At 33.1% G+C, this 15,226-nt stretch overlaps 2 protein-coding genes across 2 annotated transcripts; one reads left to right on the top strand and one right to left on the bottom strand.

The window, feature by feature from the left end:
• Positions 1 to 1,955: 1,955 nt before the first annotated feature.
• On the top strand, positions 1,956 to 4,087 carry LOC127085963 (putative pectinesterase/pectinesterase inhibitor 24). Its single transcript, XM_051026566.1, has 3 exons — positions 1,956 to 2,517; positions 2,600 to 3,100; positions 3,373 to 4,087. Exons 1-3 carry the CDS (start codon positions 1,956 to 1,958, stop codon positions 4,047 to 4,049), a joined length of 1,740 nt encoding a protein of 579 aa, XP_050882523.1. The 3' UTR covers positions 4,050 to 4,087.
• Positions 4,088 to 4,162: 75 nt separating this feature from the next.
• LOC127085964 (probable pectinesterase/pectinesterase inhibitor 25) lies at positions 4,163 to 8,815 on the bottom strand. Its single transcript, XM_051026567.1, has 3 exons — positions 7,982 to 8,815; positions 6,052 to 6,412; positions 4,163 to 5,121 (listed from the first exon to the last, which is right to left on the bottom strand). Exons 1-3 carry the CDS (start codon positions 8,630 to 8,632, stop codon positions 4,427 to 4,429), a joined length of 1,707 nt encoding a protein of 568 aa, XP_050882524.1. The 5' UTR covers positions 8,633 to 8,815; the 3' UTR covers positions 4,163 to 4,426.
• Positions 8,816 to 15,226: the final 6,411 nt, after the last annotated feature.

Below are 15,226 nucleotides of genomic sequence, written 5' to 3'. Positions count from 1 at the left end.
AACTTTTTCTCACAAATGTGTTTTTTCTCTCTGTGTTCTGTTAGAAGCACTTTCTCATAATATTGGTGTTGAAGGGGGGGGGCCTTAAAGGTTAAATATGTCATAATGTCGATTTACCCTATTGTCTTGTGTGAATTTTTTTTCATATGTACATGTTCAGGTTGAAGATTATTCTAATTATATGTATCGTTCCGCATTAGAGGCCCCATCGATTAGTTTTTTAAGAAATACTAGGATGAGAGTAACAATGGAGAAAGGTACGTGATGTATAGGACTCAATTGAACCTGGGAAGAAGAGATCATCGTATACATGCATGACTCTCGCTTCCTTCAACTCCTTGAATTGTTGGCTTGAAAGAATTTTCACTTGAATTGACTTGTTCGTCTCTAACTTCTTGGTTGTTGGACTTCATTATGAGTCATAGGTCGCACAATATCAATAAGTTATTGGAAAACCCGATACATAGTGTCATTTATCTCTTGGTGTAACTAATGTCTAATGAAACACATGATCATTATAAATGGTTCCTTAGATGGGACCATCCTCACACCTCTAGAAATAGTGAAGAAAGGCATGGTCGTTGACATGTCCATTGATTATGAAGGTTCATTTGGTCGTTGTTGAACTAACCTCTTTGTAGATGATGGTGATGATTGATTCACAATATTGAAGTTCTTTCCCGATCTGTCCATATCGTATGTGCATACGCTAAGTATAGTTGTTATTTGGTGATTTAAAAAATTTAGTGGTATTAGTTGTTTGTTCCATTAGGCATGACAAACTTATCTTTAAATTTTGAAAGATTAGTCGATATTCGGATAATGGCTCTCAATAGTGATTCTCTTTTTCTTCAAACAATTGTGCAAAGGATTGAACTTTCTCCCTTATCCACTCGAAAGATCGTTAAGTACGGGCGTTGAAAGTTAAACTACTAACCTAAAAATACATTAAAAAAATAAAACAAAAATAAAGAAGATAAAGTGTGTAAAGAGCTTGATTCATCGACACGTGTTGTATTTAAAGAAAAAATTATCCTATTGGCTTTAGTATTTTAGCTTACATAAATTATTGTTTCATTCGGCTACTTACACCACTCTTCTCTATATTTTTAGGATATATAGTGCCCACATTTGATTGATGTCTCTCATTCCTCGGTATGTTTTGTTGACCTAATGATTCTACCTTTTGTATCTTTTTTAGTTAGTGACACTATAAATATAGAATGTGGCCATTCAATTATCCGGTTCTATTGTACTTTTGACTAATAGCATGTTTAGAATAGCTTTTTTTCACCCACGACGCGTCTACAAGACACTTTACCATGAAAAAGAGAAGCTATAAAATGTAGCTTCTAGTCGAAACGCACGTCAAACATACCATAAATCTAGAGTCTAATAGACCAAACTAGATTCTAACAAACTTAATAAACATCAATTTGACTCATACTTGATTGTATATGTGCTCGTCTGACTCTACCTCTGCCTCAACCGAGGGATCATTGACTATACTTAATATCGTCGTCTATGTAGTGATTTCAACTGACATTTTATTTATGAGTGACTCAAACCATATAACTGAATATAACCCAAAGAAAAAGACCCTTGATCAACAAAATAAAATAGGAATTAAAACAAAAAATGTCAATATATTACAAGCATAAAAAATATTTTAAAGTCTAATAACAAAAAGAAAATGAAAATGATGTACCAATTTGTGATGTAGCACATACTAACATGTTAAGCACTTCATTCAAACATGTAAATATATGTATTATAAGTGCCTAGCACGTCAAACATATGACGCGTGCTACCAATAAATCCTCCTAACATATACCACGTATATTATTTTTATATCTATATATGTGTATATATAATTTCGTTGACAATTCGTACTATATAATTGAAAACACAGATTGTATAACACAAGCCTTCACTAAACCTTGTAAGCATTAAACATGTCTTCCTTCAAGTCCTATGGAAAAGTTAACGAACTTGATCAAATGATGTTAGAAGCAAAGAGAAAAACCCGAAAGAGAATCACAATCATAAGCTTATCTTCAATAATCTTAGTTACTATTGTAGTTGCATCTATATTTGGAGTTGTTAACAACAAAAACAACTCGAAAAACGATGATAACAATAACGCATCACAAGATCCTGCGACAAGTTCTATTAAAGCTGTTTGTGATGTGACATTGTACAAGGAATCATGTTATGAAAGCCTTGGTTCTGTTGTGAACTCATCAGGAAAAGATTTTCAACCTGAGGAGTTGTTTAAGTTATCAATGAATGTAGCTTTAACTTATGTGTCTAAAGCTGTTGAGTATTTCAACGAACATGGCGTTTTCGAAAAGTTGATTGGTGATGATGATAGTAGAACTAAGAAAGCTTTGAAAAACTGTAAGGCTCTTTTCGAACTCGCTGTTGATCATTTGAATAACTCGGTGATTACTTCCGGAGAAAATTCATCACTTCTTCGAGTTTTTGATGATCTCCAAACATGGTTAAGCGCCGCAGGTACTATATGAAAACAGTTAGACATTGTTTTATCTTTTAGTTTATTTATAAGCACTTATATGATAAGCGCTTTCCAAAATAGGTACATACCAAGAAACATGCATTGAAGGTTTTGAGGATGGAAAAGAAGAGCTTAAGACAAGTGTTATAAGCCATCTTAAAAATTCTACAGAATACACAAGCAATAGTCTCGCGATAATTACATGGATTAACAAGGTTGCGAGTACTCTAAATTTGAGGCGTTTACTGAGTTTACCTTACGAAAACGAATCGCCGAAGTGGTTTCATTCAAAAGATAGGAAGTTGCTTGTTACAAAGGATTTGAGATCAAAAGCTGATATTGTTGTGGCGAAAGATGGTAGTGGAAAATATAGAACTATATCTGAAGCACTTAAGCATGTTGCTGATAAGAGTAAGAAGAGGGTTGTGATTTATGTGAAGAAAGGGATTTACTATGAAAATGTAAGAGTTGAGAAAACAAAATGGAATGTTATGATTATTGGTGATGGTATGACTTCTTCCGTTGTTTCCGGTAAGCTTAACTTCGTCGATGGCACACCGACTTTTTCATCTGCAACATTTGGTAAGTCATTCTATTTGATTTTATATATCTTTTGTTGTAACAGCGATTCAGGACAGTCTTAAATTTTCAGAGACACTGTGTAGGTTAACCATAGTTTAACTGTGACAAAATAAATAGGAATCTTATTTCGTCATTGTTGAACTGTGAAATATATTTTATGAGGTTTTTCTTATCCACAGTTTAACTGTGATAAATTTTGGACCTTCTTGAACGGTCTGAAAGACGGTCTTGCTGCAAATATTGATGTAATGTGTGTATTTTTATGGAAACAGCTGTGTTTGGGAAGAATTTCATAGCTAGAGACATGGGATTTCGCAACACGGCCGGTCCACAGAAGCATCAGGCAGTGGCACTAATGACAAGTGCTGATCAAGCAGTATACTATAAGTGTCACATTGATGCATATCAAGACACTCTTTATGCGCATTCGAATCGTCAATTCTATAGAGAATGCAACATTTACGGAACAGTCGATTTCATTTTCGGAAACTCTGCAGTTGTGATACAAAACTGCAACATTATGCCGAAGTTACCTATGCATGGACAACAGATCACAATCACAGCACAGGGAAAAACTGACCCTAACATGAACACAGGTATTTCAATTCAATATTGCAACATTTCGCCTTTTGGAAACTTGAGTGATGTTCGAACATACCTCGGAAGACCGTGGAAGAATTACTCGACAACGGTATACATGAGATCGAGAATGGAAGGTTTTGTTAACCCAAATGGTTGGTTACCTTGGGTAGGAAACTCAGCACCAGACACTATTTTTTATGCAGAATTTCAAAATGTTGGAGCAGGTTCTTCAACAAAGAATAGAGTAAAATGGAAGGGTTTGAAAAACATTACCATTAAACAAGCTAGTCAATTTTCAGTTAAGAGTTTTATTCAAGGTGATAGATGGATTCATGCATCAAATGCACCTTTTAAGTCTACTATATGATTATGTCATAAATTTTTTGTTATTTTTTTCACTTTCCTATGATTTTATATTGTATTATTGATTTGATACTGAATAATCATTCTCTTCATTTGATTTTTTTTATCTAAATTGCATTGGAATATATAACAACATATTTTCATTATAACCTAAGTTTACATTAGAACATAAACACTGTCATCCCTTTTGGATGTTGAACTACAATTATATTTTCAACACAAATATTCACCATCAGAGTCGTCTCAAGTTTTCGAGGTCTGGTGTATTTTAGCCGCGGCTAAAATAAATAGAGGCACTATTTCTCCGTGAAAAATTGTGGACCCTGAATGGTGATCTGCCTTTCACGCCCTCAAAGACGGCTCTGATAACCATCTGTATGGTTAGTTTAGTAATCCTTCCGCGTAAGGTATATCTGTATCAGGAAGCCATGTATTTCCCAAAGTAAAGTTAAGAACAGTGAAATTCCAAGCTTGAGTATCATTCAAAAGAAAATAACCAGGCCATTGAACCCTATTATCAGTTGAAGAACCAGGTCCATAGTTATCAAACTCGCCGTAGAAAATAGTGTCTAATCCGAGCGTTCCGTTCCACTCTAACCAACCGGAAGGATCAACAAAATCACCAATGTAGGATTGCATATAAACAGTTCTTGAGTAAATCTTCCATGGTCTACCTAAGTAACTCAATGTTGAGTTCGAGTTATCAGCCAAATCAGGTGCAGCATCGACAGTGCAGTTTTGGATTGAGATTCCAGTGTTTTGATTTGGATCGGTTCTTCCTTGTGCTGTGACAGCATTTTTCTGATTTGGAAGTGGCTTTCTAGCATAGATGTTGCAGTTCTGGAAAACTACAGCTGCGTTGCCGAATATGAAGTCGACGGTTCCATAGATTTTGCAGTCTCTATAGAATTGTCTTAATGAATGAACATAGAGTGTGTCTTGATATCCTTCGAAGCTGCATCGGTAGAACGTCGAGAGATCCGCATTGTTTCTTACGGCTACTGCTTGATGTTTTTCAGGACCTGCTGTGTTTCTGAATGTAATGTCCACTGCTATAAATCTTTCTCCAGAAACAGCTGCATTTAACACAAGAGAAAATGTGACAACTACGAAACACAGTTATACCTTCGATGTCTGTAGTAATTTGAAAAAGTAAGAAAACTGAACGTATTAGTGTCGGTGTCTGACAGAGACACAAACACATCTTTATTCAGAGGTATCAGACACAGACACCAGACACAACATCAACACTAACACTTCGATGTTTGTAGTAATTTGAAAAAGTAAGTAAACTGAACGTGTTAGTGTCGGTGTCTGACATAGACACATACACGTCTTTATTCAGAGATATCAGACACAGACACCAGACACAACATCAACACTAACACTTCGATGTTTGTAGTAATTTGAAAAAGTAAGTAAACTGAACGTGTTAGTGTCGGTGTCTGACATAGACACATACACGTCTTTATTCAGAGATATCAGACACAGACACCAGACACAACATCAACACTAACACTTCGATGTTTGTAGTAATTTGAAAAAGTAAGTAAACTGAACGTGTTAGTGTCGGTGTCTGACATAGACACATACACGTCTTTATTCAGAGATATCAGACACAGACACCAGACACAACATCAACACTAACACTTCGATGTTTGTAGTAATTTGAAAAAGTAAGTAAACTGAACGTGTTAGTGTCGGTGTCTGACACAGACACAAACACGTCTTTATTCAGAGGTATTAGACACAGATACCAGACACAACATCAACATTAACATTTTGATGTTTGTAGTAATTTGAAAAAGTAAGTAAACTGAACGTGTTAGTGTCGGTGTCAGTGTCAGACACAGACAAAGACACGTCTTTATTAAGAGATATCGGACACAAACATCAGACACAACATCGACACTAAACTGAACGTATTAGTGTCGGTGTCTGACATAGTTACAGACTCGTCTTTATTAAGAGATATCAGTGTTCTAGAGAAAAAGTAGTATAATTACCAAAGGTGGAAGAATTGAAAGTTGTCCAACCATCAATGACACTATGGTTCCCTGTGATGATTGTTTTGTTAATACCATCTCCAACAAGAAGAATATTCTTCTTTTCTTTAGGAACAATGACATATTCGTCATAGTAACCTTCTCTAACATAGATAAGAAAATAACCATCTTGTGGAGTTGAGTTATTTGGTGCAGCAGCAATAGCATCTCCAATGGAAGTGTGGTTGGCATTTCCATAAGGACTCACAAGCACATAATCGTTCAATAAAATTCCTTGGCTTTCACTTTGTTTAAGAATCCTTTCACTTCTTGTATTTGTACAATTTAATGTTTTCTTGCAACTATATTTTGTCCGGAGAAGCTGCAACAACAATGTAATGTTTCAATTTTAACATTATAGTCTGTAGCACTGACATCTCTAAATAATAATTTATCCAGTATAGACACGTGATATGACACTCAAACACATGTAACTATGTTTAATTTATTTATCTTTTAACAGATGTCGACGTATTGTGTGTATTGTGTCAGTGTAAGTCGTTCGAAAATAAGATTTTTGATATCATCTAATGAGTGGCTGATAAAAAAATTAGCCTTAATTAAGCTATCATGTGGTAGGTATGATGGTGTGTAGCAAATAGAAGATACATGACATGTGTATGGTTTGTTGCTATTGGCAATTTGACATAAACAAACAAAAAGCCACGTGATTGATTATAGAGTTGTTAGATTATGACAAAACATTCAACTTTGAAACAGAGTCTCCTAATTTTGAATTCAAAACACAACCATTAGAATTCACACTTAACTAGTACAAAATTTTGAGTTTGGAGAATCTTTTATTCCTTGGCATGCCACTATGGACATATGATTTACTTGACTAAGTCAAAGAGTGTAGAATATGTAAGTAAATACTAGTACTACTTTTTATTGGATAATGTACTAGAAAAGTGTAGAATAATGATGTCAAATTAAACATGTGCATGTGTTTTGTCTTTGGATAAATTAAATACATTGATTAATCTTACCCTACCGTGAAAGGAAAAAATCAATTCTATTTAAAATTATGACACTAGTAGTATATATATATATATATTAAGAAATAAATAATCATTGAAAGTTTTGGAAATAAGATAGAATTAGGGTTGACACCACATGTTCCCTTTAATAGGTTCTAATTTTTGCTATTTTGATGAAAAAGAAAATAACACCAAACAAAAATAAAAGTTTGCCTCGCATAAATAATAGTATGAAAAGAAAACATACATGTGTTAATTTAATTGAGATTTTTTCGCGGATGAAACTAAGGAATAGAGGTTTTACTATAAGACAAATAATCTTTAAAATTGTTTTAGATAAAACGGTCAATCATTAGAAATTGTGTTCCGATATTTAATATGTTTTCGTATTATTTGTCTTTCATGGTTTAATAACACCAAAGACTCGTGAAGTATATTAAAGTATATTATGTTATAGATTAATAGGTGTAATTTTTAAGATGAATGATTTTAAATGGTTCTCCCATTAAGTAGCACAACTTATTGCTAGTTTGTGATTGTCTTTTTGCCATTGTCATTCAAAAAGGTAGCAATCTCTACTATATTAATTAGTGTTAATAAATCATTAAGTATGTGAATCTAGACTCAACCACTTCTAGTTTTTCCTTTAACTCTAAAGCAACAAAACAATAAATAAGGAGTAACAAATCAACGTAGACATAAGCCTAACAAGTATAAAGACATATAGATAGTTGATACAGCAGTGATTGACGCTGAATTTAGTAGCGAGGATTATGGTTCGATCTCTCACAACTGTGATTGGAAGAGGGTTAGAACTACTTGATGGCAGAACTGACCCCGAATCAGATTAATCGATTCAATTGACTGAATACTGATTGTGGAAAAAAAAAGTATAAAGACATATAAATTACCTTGATAAGCTTCTCAAGTGGTTGTCTAACTTTGAATGACTTATTAGGAAGACCATGTTTGCGTGTCTTATTCCTCTTCATGTGTTTATTCAAAGCATCACTAACCAATCCAAGTGAGACACTATAAAACTGTGTAGCATCTTTCAATGGAACAGCAAGAGCATTAGCAATGTTACTTTTTGTCACCACCAACCCATCAAAGCAAGTGTAGTGATTAGTACTAACAGCACTAAGATAGCTTTCAATTTTATCAACAAGTTCTGTATCTGAGGATGAACTAGTGGCTGATTTGAGTTCATCAGAGATTGATTCTAAGTAGTCTACATTGAGCTGGTTAAGGTCTTTGCAATCAACTAATGCGCCAAACTCTTCATGGTTTAGAGAGGACGACGATTGGTGCCGTTTGAGGAAATCGAGAAATACTTTTGAGAGCTTTTTTGTTAGTTTAAGGTTTTGTTTTATGGAGAATTTTCCGTAGTTATATGGATCTGAAGTCGATGATCGGATGGTGGATAAAATCGAGCGACAGAGTTTTGGATACAATGTCGCTTTGCACGCGGCCGAAGGAGACGAAGATGGAGATGGAGATTGAGCTAGAAGTAATAATGGTGCTAAGAGTATGAAAAAGAGAAGGGAAAATGGTGGTGACATTGTTCTTTTTGGAGTTTTGATGAAAGGTTCAAATGGTGTTTGTTTGAGTATGTGTTATTTTGCTTGTGAATGTGTTTTGGTATAATGGTTGTGCTAGGAATTTATAGGCATATAGATAAAGTTGTTGAGATGAAGTAAATACTCTTTCTTACTAAGGATAATTGGTTATTCATAAAATAAGAAATGGTCTCTTTAAAGGGATATTAAAAAAAATTTCATTTTTTAGCAAAATATCACTTCTCATGAAAGATTAAGTTTATACAAAAAAAAATATAAGACAAATAAATAATCAACTTCGTCATTATATGGTTAAATCAATTATTTATATTTATCTATTTGAGAGACAAAATATTATTATGAACAAGTTTATAAACTCTTGATAAAAGATCCGGATATTAAAAAATAAAATATTCAAAACAAATATTTCTTTCGTTTCAAAATGACTAATGACGAATATTATTTAAGATTTTTACATACAGATTAAAGAATATAATAATATTATCGTCAGACATTACTATTTTACTAAATTAATCTTATAAAAGTACTAACTAAACGATAATAATCATTTTATATTGTAGTATATTTTGTTTGTGTTAAAACGACATATATTTTAAAACGGATAAAATATAAACACAAATTTTCATATTTAATCGCACGATTATTTAATCATTTAAAATGGTTTTGAGGATCTTTCTATTTCACACTAAATAGAATAAAATTTTAAATAAACTAAATCTAAGATCTTGAACTTGAACTTTGATGATGGTGTCTACCCTAAAGATATCAATTTTTTAAGGGTTGAATTAGAATTGCATATTAATGTGATAAGTATAATATACTTTTTTGTTTTGTTTGTACTCTTTTACGCGTAGAGAATAATTCAAAGGGTGTGAATAGTAGTATTATTGGATAGTTGTGGGGGTGTGTCGGTGTGGGGTATGACAATAAATGAATGAACTGTTAAAGCAAATGAACGTGTAAGGGAAGGATTGAACTAAAGTTGTTGTTGCCATAAAAATGATGTTAAGTTAGTTCTATTGTTACAAGGTACATGTTTCTTTGTCTAGTTCAACATTTGAAATTATTACTTAATATTTGGTACAACTAAACAACAAGGGATGGTATATATTAACTACCTTTCTTTTCTTTCTTTGATTCATTCTTTTTTTTTCATGGCTTCTCTTTTATTTTCAGCTTCAAAAATGAATGGTATATTTAAAAATGAGACACTTAAAAGAATACAAACAATTTTAAATGTTTTGAAATATTTGAATTTGAATCTCAAAAATATTTCTAGACTGATAATTGTTCTGGGCCAGTTAAATACCTAAACAATCAAGATTTGATTCATCTTAAATTCACTGCATTTAACCTAAGATATAAAGTTGGTTCACACGAAAAGTAAGATACATCATCTGATCTTCACTTTTTACTACACCAATCTTGAATCTTGATCTGATATGAGAGTTGGAGTTCTAACTTTGTAGGTCCACACCTGCACCACTATATTTAAGATCAGCACTACTTGTTTCAAATTCTCCACCAAATGAATATGACCAATTATGGTTCCATAATGGAACAATGGGGTCGTCTGTGGTAGCGACTTATGATTCTCGTGTTTTCCACGATTTCGCATACGTTTTTTTATTCGTCAGTCTGAATCTTTTGTAGATTACCAAATCAAGAACGATCATAATCGAATTCGAAGATCCGTTGTTTTTGGTCCATTCGATCATCCTGTCAACTTTGATTCATCGAATTTTATGATATATGATTCTCACTAAAACTCCATGAAGTAAAAGAACGAATAATCCTATATCTAAATCTAGATCTACACTAGAATTGTCAAAGAGCATGAGGTGGTTACCTCCAAGATCATACTAAAGGTTTCTAGTCATTATTTGGTATCGCATTGCCTCAATAATCACTATTATAAATAAGATATTTTATGGCGAAACTTTCACCTCGAACATTCAAAACCTGAGGGAATATGTTCTGAGAGCGTCATGTTTTATTTTACAAATAAACATTTTATCTCGGTTTTGTTTAAAACATGAGGTAATATATATTATTTTTTATTTGTATTAACCTCGGTTATATGTACCAACTGAGAGGCAATATATTGTGTCAATATTTATTAATTACTTTTTTCAAAACCTTCTTTTTTAAAGAACTCATATACCTCGGTTTTCCATAAAAATCGACGTGAAAGATCTTTTAAAATATGGCGGTATAGCGTTTCTTTTTCTTTTTCTTTTATTTTTAATTAATGAGTGCACGTCGATTTTCCCTAAAAAACGACATGAGAATGGTTTGCATGAAATACTTCAAAGAACTAGTCTATAACTTTTCGTTTACCTATTAACGTCCTAACTTCATTATCATTCTCTATGCAGAAACCCTAGGTGATTTTCATCGTCACTCTCTCATCAAAACTCTTCCAACTATTGACAATTTTTCATCGTCACTCTCATAAAAAAACGAACATCATCTCTATTTCCAACCTCAACTGAATCTTCATCATCACGTTTGAGGTACTCCTTTATCCCGTTTTTGTTTATATTACTGAAATGGTTTTAGTTCATATCACTAAAATAGTTTTAGTTTATATCAACACGAACATCATCTATATTCTCATACAACATAACTGAAAATGTTTAGTATCACTGAAATGATTTCTTTTTATCATTATTTTTTCATTTTGATTATATCTCATCAGTCATGACCCAAATGCATTTGTTTTTCACTAAAATGGTGTCTCTCCATTTGTTACTCTTGCATTAGTTTTTCACTTGCATTAGTGTTAGTACCACTGAAATGGTGTATCTGCTATTATTCTTTATTTAGATAGTCATGGTCGATATGACAAACAACTCTCATACAACATCAACGACTCACCCCAAAGATGTTGGTGTCTCGATGAGTTCAACCTTCACGACTCATACAACAACCTCTTCAAATACACAACGTAAAAGAAAATATAGAGGTGTCACGATGTATACCAAAGTGAAAAAAGCCCACGAAAATGGTATTCGCTTCCCGGTTAGAGTTGATTTTGCAACTGACATGGCTTACGATGAACATGCTGAGGATTTTACAGGTTACGTTGCGTTACAAGGTAGAAGTAAAGTGAGTATTTTGTTGGATAATTGGCACGACGTTGACGATGATTTGAAAAACAGCTTATGGATCGATATTACAGTATTTATATTGAATTTTATGATTTGTTTTACAAGTACGTATGATCATTTAATTTTTTTGTTTAATATTGACAACAACTCTATTGTGTAAATATAGGAAGTGTTTATTGTTAGTTCGGATGATAGTATGGTGAAAAAGAAAGTGTTTACATATACTGGTGAGCGTTGAATGGGCTTTAAGACACAACTCACACATGATTATATTACTCATTCGATAGCTAAAAGTAAAGAAAAGTCTCCATACGTGATGTATCCATATATTGATCAGGATTGTTAGGAGGAATTTATAAAGTCTGGCACCACTCCCGGTTTCTTGGCTAAGAGAGAAAAAGGAAAGCTTAATAGATCTAGAAATGTTTATCCACATAAATTGTCTCATGGAGGATATGACAAACTTGAAAAAAAGATGATTGAAGAAAAAAGAAAACAAAGGGAACAAGAGCTGGGTGATTCTATAAGCATTGATCGCAATCCATCTCCACCATCACGCCATGAGAAATGGAAGAGGGTACGTCAAAGAAAAGGCGGTGAGTTCATATCAGAGGCTACATGTGAAGTGGCTGAAAAGATTGTAAGTAGATTCTTTTTTTAACAATATTATTTATTTTGGTTAAATCAACTTGGTAAAGATGAAATTTTATATGTGTTGTAGGATGTATTGGTTGAACAATTCAAAGTAGGCCTCTTCATTCCAGAAGATCGTCGTGAAATCTTGGTTGAAGCGATTGGAACCGAGGAGCATCTTGGACGTGTCCGTGGTCTTGGAAGAGGCATTGGCTTCAAGACTTATTTTGGACGATCTCAATCAACTAGAGAAGTACACTTTAAGGAAGATATTTGAGACATAGTTGTTGTTAAGTTGGTGGAGGAATGGGAAAAGTGGATTCAGGAGGAACATCGGAGGGTGCAGATGGAGGAAAGGGATAAGGTGTTGCAGGAGGGGAGTGAGAGGTTGTTGCAGTAGGTGTGGGAGCGGGTCCAGAAGGAGCAAGAGGAGCGAGAGAGGTTGGCTCAGGTGGAGCGAAAGAAGGCGAATGATGAGGAGTATGAGAAAATATTCGTGAAATGTACCTGTGATGTGCTTGAGGTATAAGTATAAGTTTAAAAAATTTCGTTGTATATTGTTGTTATTATTGTTTGCGTTTTAATGTTTCTATTGTATTTCAGTTGTTTTTATGATGCAGAGATTAAGTTCATTATGTGTACTCAACCAAACAAATTCAAATCAGTTAGACATTCAAGAGAAGATAGTTGAGAAACTAATGGGTTGTACAAGCACAAAAGAAAGTTGTTCTGCCCACCAGGACAATATTGAAACCACACTACAACCAATAGACAAAATTCAAAGACTATCAATGATAGTAGATAGTCTTCCAGATCTCTACGAGAATATTAAATTAAGTCATGTTTCATATCAGTATTACGTACTTCCTGAGTCTTCTATTATGAAATTTTTGAAGAGGGGTGAATGGTTAGACGTTATCATATTACAATTGTGGTGCTCGTAAGTATAATTTTTACATTGATCGTTTCTATTTATATCCATACGTTCTCGTACTTTAACAATAAATATTCGATACTTGCAGGTACTTCATGAGATGTGTGTTGAAAGGGATTTAAGAAAGTATTGTTTCGTATACCTAAATGTCATTAGTCTTCATGGTGGTACGGTAGCAAACAATATAAGGTTTTACGTAAAAGACAGATTGTTAGAAGATAACAAAGAATTTTATTTGGTCCCATTTTTCTATGCATAAGTATATATTAATTTGTGTTTTTATTTATAAATCAATCTTATACATATTATTAATTAGTCTGAATGATTATGCAGTAATCATCGATAACTAATTATCATATGCCTGAGGTAAAATATTATAGTTATGTTTCACTCTATGCATAATATCCTTAATGAATTTATGTTAAATGCTTTGTGTGGGTAAGTGTCATTAGTTTTTATTCAAATTTGACATTTAGTTTTGAATAGTTTTTATGTATGTTTACTTTTTACCGACATGTGTAGAGTGATGGAGGGATACAAAGCAATCAAACGTAATGTAATTGGTAAAAAGCCAAGGAACCTTTCCTCAAAAGTAAGTATTCCTTGTGCTTTTTGATATTATTTTATTTTTGTGTATTAATTAGTAATTATATGAACATTATTTGTAGTCGAGAAGACAACCCAACGGTTATTCTTGTGGATACTATGTTATGAAACATATGTATGATATTGTCACCAGAGGCATTACAAATGGATGGACCGAGCGTAAGGTATTAGCTTAATCCATATACATGCAATTATGTATATTTCTTAAGTTAATGTTGTTGTTGTTAGCTTACCATAATTTAAATTTTTTTATAATTATAGGAGTTTAGCGACAAAACACCATTCTCACAAGAAGATATATATGATATCCGATCAATTTGGGTTGGTGTCTTCTTATCTTGTCATGAATTTTAATGACAATAGTTTTTCTTTTGTTATAAGCTTAATTTATACATATAGAGATTTTGACATTTTCATGTGCAAAACTCTAAATTTTGTATTATATGTTGATGACAACCATGTAAACTTGTAAATTTGGTTTTGCCACAATGTAAATTTGTAATTCTGTATAAAAAAAGAATATCAATTTTGTTATCTATTTCTGATTTGGTATTATATGTTAATTTGGTATTTTGTAACAATTTTATAGTTTGTGCATGTGTACAAAATGATACAGGCTTGCCAGTAAAATGAGAATCAAAACAAATTTATATAGAAATAAAATTTATTAAGCCCCTTGGTTAAAGTCAAAAACTGACATAAAAACATATCATATTATCTCAGTTATTGAATAAAACTGAGAGGTATATTGCGCGCGCTAGTTAGTTTTTAAAATAAAAATATATTATTGTTAGGGATTGAACTATTGACCTTTTACATTTTAACTTCGGCATAAAATTTAAGGGGTAAAGTTCCCACTTTTCATGTCACCCTTCGTTACCTCGGCATTGTACCGAGGTGAAATCCATTTCGAGTCCGACATGACATGTGTTATTTGTAGTAGTGTATCCTTCGTCAATGTGATACTTATTATGACGACTTCGAAGATGGGACGAGATCATAGTTACTGCTAGCATATATTTGTTACTGGAGCACCTTCTATAGGTAACGAAGGATCCCCAAACAATGAACGGAGGCCGCCTGAGGCCATATTTGATATATCACGATGAAATTCGTATTGCGACTAAAGCTACTTAATCACGATTGAGTAAAGCAAACTTACAGGGAAAAATTACCAGCGTTGAAGCTCTAATCACTATAGGTATTACTATGGAACACCATGATGTGGAATGTTAGCCATTCGAATCTACTCTGCTACACCTTATTCCCATTACTTAGAACTAGAGCACA

Source organism: Lathyrus oleraceus, chromosome 5 (genome assembly GCF_024323335.1).
Source record: "Lathyrus oleraceus cultivar Zhongwan6 chromosome 5, CAAS_Psat_ZW6_1.0, whole genome shotgun sequence".
Classification (NCBI taxonomy): Eukaryota; Viridiplantae; Streptophyta; class Magnoliopsida; order Fabales; family Fabaceae; genus Lathyrus; species Lathyrus oleraceus.
This window is presented reverse-complemented; position numbering and strand designations above follow the sequence as displayed.

What these genes read in the sequence shown, in the direction of transcription:
- LOC127085963 (XM_051026566.1), top strand. Translation starts at nt 1,956, where the DNA reads ATGTCTTCCTTCAAGTCCTATGGAAAAGTTAACGAACTTGATCAAATG. An exon ending in AACATGGTTAAGCGCCGCAG is followed by an intron (nt 2,518 to 2,599) that starts GTACTATATGAA and finishes TTTCCAAAATAG; the next exon opens with GTACATACCAAGAAACATGC. An exon ending in TTTTTCATCTGCAACATTTG is followed by an intron (nt 3,101 to 3,372) that starts GTAAGTCATTCT and finishes TTATGGAAACAG; the next exon opens with CTGTGTTTGGGAAGAATTTC.
- LOC127085964 (XM_051026567.1), bottom strand. Translation starts at nt 8,632, where the DNA reads ATGTCACCACCATTTTCCCTTCTCTTTTTCATACTCTTAGCACCATTA. An exon ending in CACTTGAGAAGCTTATCAAG is followed by an intron (nt 6,413 to 7,981) that starts GTAATTTATATG and finishes TTGTTGTTGCAG; the next exon opens with CTTCTCCGGACAAAATATAG. An exon ending in TTTCAATTCTTCCACCTTTG is followed by an intron (nt 5,122 to 6,051) that starts GTAATTATACTA and finishes TGTTAAATGCAG; the next exon opens with CTGTTTCTGGAGAAAGATTT.